The sequence below is a fragment of the Eleutherodactylus coqui genome, chromosome 5 (genome assembly GCF_035609145.1).
Source record: "Eleutherodactylus coqui strain aEleCoq1 chromosome 5, aEleCoq1.hap1, whole genome shotgun sequence".
In the NCBI taxonomy this organism is placed as follows: domain Eukaryota; kingdom Metazoa; phylum Chordata; class Amphibia; order Anura; family Eleutherodactylidae; genus Eleutherodactylus; species Eleutherodactylus coqui.
Genome location: NC_089841.1, coordinates 117,718,233 through 117,732,821, shown reverse-complemented (window position 1 = coordinate 117,732,821; position 14,589 = coordinate 117,718,233). Strand labels below are relative to the sequence as shown.

Here is a 14,589-nt window from a genome sequence, read left to right as displayed (position 1 = left end):
ACTATCCAGCGGCATACTGTCTTCCCCCGCCCCCGTTTCCGAGCGCAAAGCAGCTGCCTTTATGGTTTGCAGGGAATTTCTCAAGATGCATAGCAGAGGAATGGTGACGCTAATGATTGTAGCATCGCCGCTCACCACCTGGGTAGACTCCTCAAAATTACCAAGGACATGGCAGATGTCTGCCAACCAGGCCCACTCTTCTGAAAGGAATTGAGGAGGCTGACTCCCACTGCGCCGCCCATGTTGGAGTTGGTATTCGACTATAGCTCTCCGTTGTTCATAGAGCCTGGCCAACATGTGGAGCGTAGAGTTCCACCGTGTGGGCACGTCGCACAGCAGTCGGTGCACTGGCAGCTTAAAGTGATGTTGCAGGGTGCGCAGGGTGGCAGCGTCCGTGTGGGACTTGCGGAAATGTGCGCAGAGCCGGCGCGCCTTTACGAGCAGGTCTGACAAGCGTGGGTAGCTTTTCAGAAACCGCTGAACCACCAAATTAAAGACGTGGGCCAGGCATGGCACGTGCGTGAGGCTGCCAAGCTGCAGAGCCGCCACCAGGTTACGGCCGTTGTCACACACGACCATGCCCGGTTGGAGGCTCAGCGGCGCAAGCCAGCGGTCGGTCTGCTGTGTCAGACCCTGCAGCAGTTCGTGGGCCGTGTGCCTCTTATCGCCTAAGCTGAGTAGTTTCAGCACGGCCTGCTGACGCTTGCCCACCGCTGTGATGCCACACCGCGCGACACCGACTGCTGGCGACATGCTGCTGCTAACACATCTTGATTGTGAGACAGAGGAGGAGGAGGAGGAGGAGGGTGCTTTAGTGGAGGAAGCATACACCTCCGCAGATACCAGCACCGAGCTGGGGCCCGCAATTCTGGGGGTGGGTAGGACGTGAGCGGTCCCAGGCTCTGACTCTGTCCCAGCCTCCACTAAATTCACCCAATGTGCCGTCAGGGAGATGTAGTGGCCCTGCCCGCCTGTGCTTGTCCACGTGTCCGTAGTTAAGTGGACCGTGGCAGTAACCGCGTTGGTGAGGGCGCGCACAATGTTGCGGGAGACGTGGTCGTGCAGGGCTGGGACGGCACATCGGGAAAAGTAGTGGCGACTGGGAACTGAGTAGCGCGGGGCCGCCGCCTCCATGATACTTTTGAAGGACTCCGTTTCCACAACCCTATACGGCAGCATCTCAAGGCTGATGAATTTTGCGATGCGGACGGTTAACGTTTGAGCGTGCGGGTGCGTGGCGGCGTACTTGCGCTTGCGCTCGAACACTTGCGCAAGCGACGGCTGAACGGTGCGCTGAACTACACTGCTGGATGGGGCCGAGGACAGCGGAGATGAGGGTGTGGGTGCAGGCCATGAGGCGGTAGTGCCTGTGTCCTGAGAGGGGGGTTGCATCTCAGTGGCAGGTTGGGGCACAGGGGGAGAGGCAGGGGTGCAAACCGGAGACGGTGAACGGCCTTTGTCCCACCTTGCGGGGTGCTTGGCCATCATATGTCTGCGCATGGTGGTGGTGGTGAGGCTGTTGGTGTTGGCTCCCCGGCTGAGCTTTGCGCGACAAAGGTTGCACACCACTGTTCGTCGGTCGTCAGGCGTCTCTGTGAAAAACTGCCAGACCTTAGAGCACCTCGGCCTACGCAGGGTGGCATGGCGCGAGGGGGCGCTTTGGGAAACACTTGGTGGATTATTCGGTCTGGCCCTGCCTCTACCCCTGGCCACCGCACTGCCTCTTGCAACCTGCCCTGCTGATGCCCTTGACTCCCCCTCTGAAGACCTGTCCTCCTGAGTAAGCGTTGCACACCAGGTGGGGTCAGTCACCTCATCGTCCTGCTGCTCTTCCTCCGAATCCTCTGTGCGCTGCTCCCTGGGACTTACTGCCCTTACTACTACCTCACTGCAAGACAACTGTGTCTGATCGTCATCGTCCTCCTCACCCACAGAAAGTTGTTGAGACAGTTGGCGGAAGTCCCCAGCCTCTTCCCCCGGACCCCGGGAACTTTCGAATGGTTGGGCATCAGTGACGATAAACTCCTCTGGTGGGAGAGGAACCGCTGCTGCCCAATCTAAGCAGGGGCCCGAGAACAGTTCCTGGGAGTGTTCCCGCTCCTGAGCAGGTGTCATTGTAGTGGACTGAGGAGGCTGGGAGGAAGGAGGAGCAGCAGACAGAGGATTCGGATTGGCAGCAGTGGACGGCGCAGAACTGCGGGTAGACGATAGGTTGCTCGAAGCACTTTCTGCCATCCAGGACAGGACCTGCTCACACTGCTCATTTTCTAATAACCGTCTCCCGCGTGGACCCATTAATTGGGCGATGAATGTGGGGACGCCAGAAACGTGCCTCTCTCCTAATCGCGCAGCAGACAGCTGCGACACACCTGGATCAGGAGCTTGGCCTGTGCCCACACCCTCACTTGGCCCTCCGCGTCCTCGGCCACGTCCACGTCCACGTCCTCTAGGCTTACCCCTACCCCTCAGCATGCTGTATTACCAGTGATTAGATTTCCCAGGCAGGAAATAAATTGGCGCAAGACTGCAGGCCAAATATAATTTTTGCCCTTTTTGGAAAACGAAAGGCCCCACTGCCTCTAGTGAATGAATTATCTAAGTTTAATAACTGTGCTGTGTCCCTGCTTATGTGTCACAGAACGTGAGGGTAGCAGAGTTATTATAACTCTTGGAGAGCAGGTATTTTTTTTCCCAATTAAGGAAAGCAAATGGCGAACCCAGCAGTAAAGCGTAGCTGGGTGCGTATGATTTAGCAATGTTTTTCACGCAGCTCACACGTCTACACAGGCGTAAGGACGGACACAGGCTGGACAAATAGATTTGTTTTCAGTTTTTTCCCACCAACAGGCAGCACTGCGTATATTCAATGAACCTGCGAAGTTTAATAACTGCGCTGTGTCCCTGCTTATGTGTCACAGAACGTGAGGGTAGCAGAGTTATTATAACTCTTGGAGAGCAGGTATTTTTTTTCCCAATTAAGGAAAGCAAATGGCGAACCCAGCAGTAAAGCGTAGCTGGGTGCGTATGATTTAGCAATGTTTTTCACGCAGCTCACACGTCTACACAGGCGTAAGGACGGACACAGGCTGGACAAATAGATTTGTTTTCAGTTTTTTCCCACCAACAGGCAGCACTGCGTATATTCAATGAACCTGCGAAGTTTAATAACTGCGCTGTGTCCCTGCTTATGTGTCACAGAACGTGAGGGTAGCAGAGTTATTATAACTCTTGGAGAGCAGGTATTTTTTTTTCCCAATTAAGGAAAGCAAATGGCGAACCCAGCAGTAAAGCGTAGCTGGCTGCGTATGATTTAGCAATGTTTTTCACGCAGCTCACACGTCTACACAGGCGTAAGGACGGACACAGGCTGGACAAATAGATTTGTTTTCAGTTTTTTCCCACCAACAGGCAGCACTGCGTATATTCAATGAACCTGCGAAGTTTAATAACTGCGCTGTGTCCCTGCTTATGTGTCACAGAACGTGAGGGTAGCAGAGTTATTATAACTCTTGGAGAGCAGGTATTTTTTTTCCCAATTAAGGAAAGCAAATGGCGAACCCAGCAGTAAAGCGTAGCTGGGTGCGTATGATTTAGCAATGTTTTTCACGCAGCTCACACGTCTACACAGGCGTAAGGACGGACACAGGCTGGACAAATAGATTTGTTTTCAGTTTTTTCCCACCAACAGGCAGCACTGCGTATATTCAATGAACCTGCGAAGTTTAATAACTGCGCTGTGTCCCTGCTTATGTGTCACAGAACGTGAGGGTAGCAGAGTTATTATAACTCTTGGAGAGCAGGTATTTTTTTTCCCAATTAAGGAAAGCAAATGGCGAACCCAGCAGTAAAGCGTAGCTGGGTGCGTATGATTTAGCAATGTTTTTCACGCAGCTCACACGTCTACACAGGCGTAAGGACGGACACAGGCTGGACAAATAGATTTGTTTTCAGTTTTTTCCCACCAACAGGCAGCACTGCGTATATTCAATGAACCTGCGAAGTTTAATAACTGCGCTGTGTCCCTGCTTATGTGTCACAGAACGTGAGGGTAGCAGAGTTATTATAACTCTTGGAGAGCAGGTATTTTTTTTTCCCAATTAAGGAAAGCAAATGGCGAACCCAGCAGTAAAGCGTAGCTGGCTGCGTATGATTTAGCAATGTTTTTCACGCAGCTCACACGTCTACACAGGCGTAAGGACGGACACAGGCTGGACAAATAGATTTGTTTTCAGTTTTTTCCCACCAACAGGCAGCACTGCGTATATTCAATGAACCTGCGAAGTTTAATAACTGCGCTGTGTCCCTGCTTATGTGTCACAGAACGTGAGGGTAGCAGAGTTATTATAACTCTTGGAGAGCAGGTATTTTTTTTCCCAATTAAGGAAAGCAAATGGCGAACCCAGCAGTAAAGCGTAGCTGGGTGCGTATGATTTAGCAATGTTTTTCACGCAGCTCACACGTCTACACAGGCGTAAGGACGGACACAGGCTGGACAAATAGATTTGTTTTCAGTTTTTTCCCACCAACAGGCAGCACTGCGTATATTCAATGAACCTGCGAAGTTTAATAACTGCGCTGTGTCCCTGCTTATGTGTCACAGAACGTGAGGGTAGCAGAGTTATTATAACTCTTGGAGAGCAGGTATTTTTTTTCCCAATTAAGGAAAGCAAATGGCGAACCCAGCAGTAAAGCGTAGCTGGCTGCGTATGATTTAGCAATGTTTTTCACGCAGCTCACACGTCTACACAGGCGTAAGGACGGACACAGGCTGGACAAATAGATTTGTTTTCAGTTTTTTCCCACCAACAGGCAGCACTGCGTATATTCAATGAACCTGCGAAGTTTAATAACTGCGCTGTGTCCCTGCTTATGTGTCACAGAACGTGAGGGTAGCAGAGTTATTATAACTCTTGGAGAGCAGGTATTTTTTTTTCCCAATTAAGGAAAGCAAATGGCGAACCCAGCAGTAAAGCGTAGCTGGCTGCGTATGATTTAGCAATGTTTTTCACGCAGCTCACACGTCTACACAGGCGTAAGGACGGACACAGGCTGGACAAATAGATTTGTTTTCAGTTTTTTCCCACCAACAGGCAGCACTGCGTATATTCAATGAACCTGCGAAGTTTAATAACTGCGCTGTGTCCCTGCTTATGTGTCACAGAACGTGAGGGTAGCAGAGTTATTATAACTCTTGGAGAGCAGGTATTTTTTTTTCCCAATTAAGGAAAGCAAATGGCGAACCCAGCAGTAAAGCGTAGCTGGCTGCGTATGATTTAGCAATGTTTTTCACGCAGCTCACACGTCTACACAGGCGTAAGGACGGACACAGGCTGGACAAATAGATTTGTTTTCAGTTTTTTCCCACCAACAGGCAGCACTGCGTATATTCTATGAATAATAACTGTGTTGTGGCCCTGCCTATACAATTCTTTCCCTGCAGTATCAATGGAGGGTGCAATGCTCTGCAGAGGCGATTTTGAGAAGCCCAAAAAAAATGCAGCACAGCCAACAGCAGCCTGGACAGTACTGCACACGGATAAATATGGCCCTAGAAAGGACCGTTGAGGTTCTTGAAGGCTACACTCACTCCTAACACTCTCCCTGCCTATGCAGCACTTCTGTCCCTAATGCCAGGTGCAACGGTCTGCAGAGGCGATTTTGAGAAAAAAAAAAAAATCCCACTGCTAACAGCAGCCAACACACAGCTATCAGTGGCCCTAATAAGGACCTTTGGGGGGTCTTGAAGCCTACACTAACTACCAATTCTTTCCCTACAGCAGCTCCGGTATAAACAGCACTGTCCCTCATCTAACTCACACCGCATCTGAGGCGAGCCGCGGGAGGGGCCGACTTTTATATTAGGCGAACACCTGATCTCGCCAGCCACTCACAGCAGGGGGGTGGTATAGGGCTTAAACGTTGCAGGGGGAAGTTGTAATGCCTTCCCTGTCTTTCAATTGGCCAGAAAAGCGCGCTAACGTCTCAGGGAAGGAAGTGAAAGTAACCAGAACACCGCATGGTGTTCGTCACGAATAACGAACATCCCGAACACCCTAATATTCGCACGAATATCAAGCTCGGACGAACGCGTTCGCTCATCTCTACCTAGGATCTAAAGTGACCAAAGACACAGTCGGGGTTCCTTGCCCTGCTTCACATATCATGTAATTACACCCTAAGGATATATGATAAATAAAAGTAACAGCAAAGTCAATTATTTTGCAAATATTCTGCTTTTATTTTCTACTGCATGTTAATTTCTATAATTTATTCCCTAAACGCTTTGATTTGCATAACTTCAAAGCAGAAAAAGAAATTTGATTAAAAAGAAATAAGACAGTAATTAATCCAATAAATACAGTGCTGCTGAAAGTAATACAGTAATGTAATTCACAGTCTAGAACCAGGACCAAGTGGTTCGGTGGGAAATAAAGGTCCAATCACTGCCTGCCACTCCTTCACTTTTAAGTAAACCTAAAGAGAAACTTTCAAGAATATTCCAAACGTAGTCTGTGTGCATAAAGTAATTGGCAAGTGAGATCAAAAAGGTTGTAGCAAGGTTGTATCCTGCAGATAGAGGATAACTTGCTGATCATGGGGTGGTATCACTGCTGAGATCCCCACCAATCTCAAGAACAGGGGCCCCGTGTCCCCCTCTGCCAGTCACTTATTCCTCTGCAGGGACGTCAAAATGAATGGAGCACTGGCCGAGTATATGTGGTTGGCACTCCATTCATTACAATGAAACTGACGAAAATACAGAGCGCAAGCCATTCGGCTATCTCTGCAGTCCCACTGAAAGTGAGTGAAACATCAACACATTTGCATGACAAGTGCTCCAATCAGTCTCCTTCTCACTGTGGTGGATGCAGTAACCCCGAAGTAAGGTTAACGGGGGACATGGTACCCATTCCTAAGATTGGCACGGGTCTCAATGGTAAGACCCCCACACCAATCAGCAAATTATCCTGTCCTGTGGAAGGAAGTGTCCAGTATATCATACTACGAGATACATAATGATAATAACATACTTAAGCTACCCATACACATCATCTCTCCCAATACACAACTCTGTCCCCATACACATGCCTGCTTGGTGAGAAAGTCACTTCCCGACACTTCAGTCAGCAGCTCATCTCCCTAAACAAAAGGGTCAGGCATTTCAAATCCAGCTAGCTGTTCGTTATCGCCCCCGAAATCTGCCCTAGGGCAAGAGTTGGGAGGCTGACATATACATCAGATGAAGGGCAGGTTTATCTGATCTATATCTAATACATATGCCCAGCATTATATAGGATCTGGACTTATAAAAGTGCTGATCATATCCAACTCATTCATCTTATAAAGAAGCCCTGCGGGTATTACATACAAACAAACAAGAACTCCCAAAGCCCAAATGCCCTGCACCCACCTACATTTCATGCTAGTTCCCTTCCCAAGTGGGAACCAAAGGTGACTGTTACAGCCAATTAAATCCACTTCGGCCCACTATCAATCAAGAATTTCAAAAACGTGGTATTCTTTATAAATCCAATCTATACAGTATACTGTCAGCTAAATTAATCATTTGTTTGTCATCTATTTTGGATATAAGCCTTCACAGTAAATGGACTCTGTGTTTTTATCAGCGTTGGACTCTGTTCACACTGTACTTGATCCTTCTAGGTATATGTTTGGAGGATTTCCCCATGAATATGTATAATGTAAGGCTGCAACATATGCCACTGTATAGGCATACAGTTGTATACATCACCAATAGGTTTTCATTCTTAAAGGGTAACTGCACTTTTTACAAACATTTGACATGTCAGAGTGACAATTCAACAGTTTTGACCATTGCTGAGACCCCCCCCCCCTCCCCCGCTGATTGCTTAAACAAAGGGTCTGTAGCGATCACCCAAGTGCTGTGCCTCTTTGGCTATCTCCACTGCCTGTTGGCTCCTCTCAGCAGCTGAAGACAGATTCATAGAGGTTTGTAGAAGAGAGCTATAGACTCTAAGGACATGCATCTTCAGCTGCTAAGAGGGGCCAGCAAGAAATGAAGACAGCCAAAAGGGCACAGTGCTTTGGTAAGTACTAGAGTTCCCTTGCTAAAGTGATCAGCGGGGGGTCTCAACAGCAGGACCCCCACTGATCAAAACTTTTGACATCTTGTTCTGACATGTCAAAGAGTAGTTGCATTTTTTACAAACTTTTAAGAGTTGGAACATGTTGGCGATGTATACAATTATATGTCTATACAGTAACATATGTTGCAGGCTTCCATCATACATATTCATGGAGAAATTCTCTAAACATATCTCTGAAGGATCATTCTACAGTGTTAACAGAGCCCATAGCTGACCAAAACCCAAAGAGTCCATTTACTGTGAAGGCTTGCATCGAAACTAGGTGACAAACAATTGCTCTAAATAGGAAATAAACCTAAAACATGATTCAAGCCGTGAAGGGTGTTAACAAAATTTGTTGTATACACAACTTTTGAGGTGAAAGAATCCTCTGAGACCCTCGTGGGGAGAAGATATACATGGTCAACCATCAAGAAGAGAGTATATAAAAAACAAATACAGAAGGAACAACAATCACATTATAAAAATTAGACACAGAGGTAGTAAAATGTGAAAAAGACAAAACAGGTCCAAAGTTGGTACAGCAGAGGGACATGGGCAGCACATTCACCTCCCCAAGGCTATGACCATGCTTCAGGGTCTGTAATAGGGCTTACAGATCTTACACAAGTACCGTATGGTTGCAGTAGGAAACAGATTTGTCTTGTTGGAGGAGAACAAAGATGATAAAGTGACCTGCAGGGAAAGTTGTTGGCAGACTATCCATCAGGACAGGAGGAATTAGCTTGAATAGACATGTTGCAATGGATCAGATTTTTGGTGCAAAACCCACCACGGGAAACAGTGTCTCATGCACACTTGGGATTTTTGTGGTTTCAATTAATGCTTGAATGTACAGCTCATAGGAGACACATTTGACTTTGGCCAGGTCCCGCCATAAGGCAATTTTTAAATTAGAGAAGTGCCTGTGGACCCACAGTGTTCCCACTATCCTATAGGTTAAAGCTACGTTTGCCATCGTAACATTCCCAAGTGTAAACAGCATCAGCTACAAGGAACACAATGAACAAGCACAAAGAATGAAAGACAAGTAATTTGTGTAGTGATCAAAACTACAAAAACAAATTAAGGGGATTATCCTAAATTTTACTATCATCACCTATGCACAGGATAGGTGATAAAAGTCTGATCAGTCGGGGTCCTAGTGGTAAGACTCCCACCAATCCTAAAATGGGGGTCCTACTTTTCTCCACACTGTGGGCTCACTGCACCCACCAGCAGTGACATGGAGATTGAATGGGACTGACAGAAACAGCTGAGTACAAGTACTCTGTTATTTGCGGCAGTGCCACTGAAGTTGAATGGAGTGCCACCAGACATGTGCGACTACTTCTCCATTGAAACTCCTCCTAAATATGGGGGGTGCAGCGAGCCCACAGTGAGGAGAAAAGAGGGACACAGGAACCCTGTTTTTCCGATTTGTGGGCGTCTCACCAATCAGACTTTTATTACCTATCCTATGGATAGTTAATAAAAGTCGATTTTGGGATAACTCCTTGAACAATTATTCTTACATATAAATGCAAGCCATTTGGATGTTGTAGGGTTAGTCCCATCTGGTAAATAATGGGTCTATATTGCAAAACTATCCAGTTCTCCTTATATTCCAATATGGCCACAGTTGTTTACAGCACATTATCAAGGGCTACAGCTACTGTTACAATCCAACAGCAAAGGCAGCGCTTGCAACCTTGCTACTATAATTTCTATCTCCGATGGCTGGGTTTCGATAGATAGCTCTCTACAGCTCCATTGAGGTCTATGTGAACTCTTGGGGGCATGCACAGTAGCCCTGAAGCTTTTCTATAGATCGCATTAGAACTGAGCAGTGCATGTGGAATGTGCATTTTCAGGTCAGTGGCATGATAATGTCAAAAAACTGTCAATCAAGAACACCCACCCATTGAGGAAACGACCAAGAAGCCATCAACTAACAGTGTGTATGAGGTGACAAAGCCAGATGGGAATACCCTTTTAACAACGCCCTATGTACTTGATCGGGACTCGGTTTCATCAATTTATCTTCACGTGTAAAAGGACCCATAAACTTTAACAACTTACTTTTGGAGCTCCACCAGCCCCACAGCCCCTCTACCGCCCCATAGATACAACAGTGCCCCAACAGTAAATCACCACATAAAGCTGCTAGCAGGACAAATATTTTTCATACTGAATGGTTAAGCATTTTGCATTGAGCGATGTCAGCGGCAGTGATGTCAGAATGAATGGAGCGTTGGTTGAGCATGCGAGGTGGGCGCTTCATTCATTTCACCGGGGCTAATGGCATTTGCCACTCTGTTATCTTGACATCCCCATTGAAAGTGTATAGAGCCAAAGAGCGCTTGCACGACTAGTGCTCCATTCAGTCTCCACCTTATTTTGAGGAGGAGTAGGGACATGGGACCCCCATTCTTGAGATTGGTGAGGGTCTCAGCAGTGATACCCTTATCGATCAGCAAGTTATCACTTAACCTGTGGGTAGGGAATAACTTGTAATCTCAGTAGAACCCCTTTAATAATGTTTTCGTATGTTGTATTCAGTAGGTTTACTCAATGCATGTAATTACTACAACATATCGCTTTACATCCTTTTCCATATGGATGCTACGTACATCATAATCATACTTTTACATGCCAAGTCTTTTTTGCATGTGAGATGAGAGAATTGCATGATACAAAGGTCCGAAGAGTAGATGAGAGATGTCCACCATAATTATATAGAATACCATTTTTGTGACATAGGGGTATGACTGCGAAGTTATTGCAATTATGCATGCTCAGTCCTAGCAAATGTATTGTATACATATCTTAAGGTGGTTTCATATCTGCGTCAAAATCTCCATCCGGAGGTTCGATCACAGATCCAGTTCAAAACACTGGAAGAAAAGGCATCAACTGCATGGAGCCCCTTTTCCTCCATCCAAAAGCTGGGTGGAAAGCGGACGGAGTCCATTACAGTCAATTGGGTCCGTCCGGCGCTGTTCACTTTCCCGTCCAGAGACGGAGCCTTTCGGCAGCAGGGATTCCCCTTTCCTGCTCCCCGAACGGAACAGGAAAGCGGAACCCTGAGTACAGACTGTACAGATTTACATCAAGTTGAATTCAAAGCGTCACTTTTTAAACAATTGTTGCAGATTTTGCCATTTTCAGTGGCAAAAGAATGACACTTGATACAGAATCCCTTTATTTTCAATATTTTCTAACAGATACAAAATCATTCTGATATTTGCTACAGAAGTTATAAAAAGGCAATTCCATACTTAGACTTATCGCCTGCTGATGTCATTTATGGTATGATTTACATACTGATTCTATCTAACTGTCAATAATATAGCAATTTATGCAAAAGAAAACAAAAAAGAACATAAAATTGACTTCATAAACAAATGAAAACTAATTCCAAAAAGCTCATTTCCTATAGGACTTTGCAATTTATATGTAATGCATCTCATTAGTGTAAGCAGAACAGTCTCTGCTGAATATAATGAAGATATTTTTTTTACTCCTTACATGGATGACAGGATGAAGATAATACTATCAGATCATAATAACATTTTTACAAGCCAATGTACAGTTACAAATTATCAATACAGATATAACTGTTCCAAATCAAGCAAAGTCTAAATAGTGACCTGAAGAAGGTGGAGACATCTGATCTCCAACAGGGGACAGCCAGATGAACCCACCTGCTGTGCAATAAGATACAATCACAGCGTAATGGCTTATATGTATCAGATCTCATCTAGTAGAAGGCTACATACTGTAGCACCATCTCCAGACACAATATAATGAGACATATGTGTAATAGCTTAATAACACTGAAGCTCCTGGGCAGATCCCTGGGATGTGGTGTGAATAAAAATGCCTGGTGTCTCCAAAGACTTCTGTAAGAATGGGATGTTATGATGATGATGATGACCAGCCTGCCATCTACACATCTGCCCTCTCCTGCTTCCTGCCCATTCATAGGATCATATAGGTTGAGACATTGCAAAAATCAGGCAGCACTCCAATATAGATCCTTGATTAACCCATGCAGCTCTAATAATTGGAACTTCCAATGAATGTGGGATGAGACACATGGCTGCTGTGTGTGCGGGGGAGGAAAGCTCTGCTGCATTCACTAGACATGATCTGCTCTACTTACCGTCCCAGCTCGGACTCCAGCTCGTAGTAATGGGCCAAGGTGTCCTTGTTGGAGCCATCGATCCAGTAATCTGGTGCCGTACTGCCAGACCTGGAGGAAGAGGAGGAGGAGGTAGAGGAGGATGCTGAGGAAGACGAGGAGGACGAGGAGGGGAGAGTGACTTTCAGCATCTCGGGGAGGTAGAGGAGGACAGGGCTGCCAGGAGGGGGAATGAGACACAAGCACTCAGCTCAGCTTCTCAATCAATAGAGCACAGAGCACAGCCAATGGGGCAGCAGCAGTAGAAGGAGGCAGGGTCTGTGTGTGCCCAGGATAAGAGACCCCACTGCTCAGGGACTGGCACCTAGTGCCCTCAGTTTGGCTGGAGAGGGATACAGCAGGGCATTGGTCACATAGATGGCACAGTGAGGCTGTCCCTGCTTCACACTGACCCTCCTTTCAGCAGCCCAGGGACTGTCACTTGTGCAGATAACACAGTGGAGGAAAGCCAGAGGTATTTATAGGCACTTGGAGTTTGTTTAGTGGATTTGCTGCCATCACTACCACTGTGTAATAGTCTTGTCTTTATGGTATAAAAAGCAAGGTCACAGAAGGGGAGGAATAAAGTATATAATGGTTTACTTCATTCATTCCAATGTATCATGAAAGAACAAGAAGAAGAATCCTAAGAGGTTTGAAAGCTCACTATAACATCATGTATTTTGGTTAGCCATCAAAAGGTATCATATCTACAAGACTACTTGGTTTCTCTTACAGAGAACAATCGCAATGTATCAGGAAACGCAGGCAACCTTCAATACAAAAGAAAAGCGGTGTCTATAGCATCAGCATGCGAAGGGAGATGGCAAAAACATTGTCCCTCAATTGCATCGGCCCTGAAGGGGTTAACATGAATAATAGAGTAGTCAGGGAGGGAAGTAAATCACTGCTGCTAGCACTGTGCTCCCTGTGATTACTAGACCTCTATTCAGCAGTCCATGGGGAGGTGTCAGATCACACACACAGATACAACTAGTAATGTCTCTGCCCCTCCACGGATCTCTCCCTGGGTGATGCCCTCCTTCATTTAGCTGCCTATGCTCAATGAAATCGTCAAAGCGTTTTTAAGAAAGTGACTGATAGAGTGAAGTACGAGATCGCAGCAGTCTAGTCTGCATGACAGCATATGGACGTGATGTCTAGCCCAATGCACCTGCACTGATGTTGAGTATTTATATGTATGGCGCCTCCTACATGTACCAGCCCTCAGGAAAGCTCCAATACACCTCCTCCACGTCAGCAGCCTACATTATGCCAACTAGAGGCATCCTCAGCCAATTGGCAGGGATGAGGCTGTTCTGCCCCCCCCCCCCCCCCCCCCCGTTTCCAAGGGGATGCTCTATGGGCAAAGAGACGCTGGTTTTACATAGATCAAACATTGAGGCTACATGAGACTGACCAAGGGTGGTCACACATGAAGCACAGTTATTATTAAGCACTCATCATCAGGGGGCACCCACTATTAGCCTTCTGATAATAAAGAAATTAAGCATGTGGCTTGGTCAGGTCCTGCAGCACTGATGTCCACGGAGTAATTCCTAGTGGAATTACCAGGATTACACAGTTGTTAACTGCATAGATGCTGCATTTACTTCTTGGACAATCTAATCCACTCGAGTAGTAAAAGTATATGTAACAGCACAGCCTATCGCAAATATCATCATAAGAAATTTAGACTCATAGACTGTTTCCCTGTTGCATAATGAGGCGCATATAGATAGGATGCTTTGCTTCAATAACCATGCCTCGAACACAGGTCCTATACTTGTCGAGTGCTTGACAACTGCTGCTGCTTCAAATTAAAGGGACATGACCAATGTTCGCATACCACCCTAGCGTGAGTTTGTAATGGACCGCAGGTAACAGGTTTGGAGTTTCTCCGGTTTTGCAGGTCACTGGCAGCCTTGCAGGCATAGAGTTGGCCTCATTCCTGAGCAGGGAGCACCAGGTGAAGCTCTGTGAGCGAGGTTATGCGCCCTTGCTCTTCCTTTGTAGGCAGTGGGGAGATAAGGGACTCATCACCAGTTCTGGTGTCATTTGTTTGGACCAGGTCTCAAAATAAGTCTGATCAGCAGCCGAGGCACGGATGCTTCAGGGGTAATTGACATGGGCAACAGGAGATGTCATTGCTGAATAGATAGTTTTTATTCTCAAAAAGCAACTATTTTTAACCAGAAACTCAATCCATTTACACGATTCTTTTTAGTCCATATACCTGGCAGTCCGGGATCGGACTAATAGCTTGTCCTGTTAGAAAGTCCTTGGGCCCATTAA

The 14,589-nt window shown here is 46.5% G+C and overlaps 1 protein-coding gene across 1 annotated transcript in view; it reads right to left on the bottom strand.

Annotated features, from left to right (window-relative positions):
* CAMK4 (calcium/calmodulin dependent protein kinase IV) overlaps nucleotides 1-12,532 on the bottom strand; it is a 200,885-nt gene extending 188,353 nt beyond the window's left edge. The window contains exon 1 of the mRNA XM_066601905.1: nucleotides 12,277-12,532. Within this exon, the coding sequence (XP_066458002.1) occupies nucleotides 12,277-12,446 (170 nt within the window). The 5' untranslated portion in view covers nucleotides 12,447-12,532. The remainder of the gene's footprint in view (nucleotides 1-12,276) is intronic.
* Nucleotides 12,533-14,589: the final 2,057 nt, after the last annotated feature.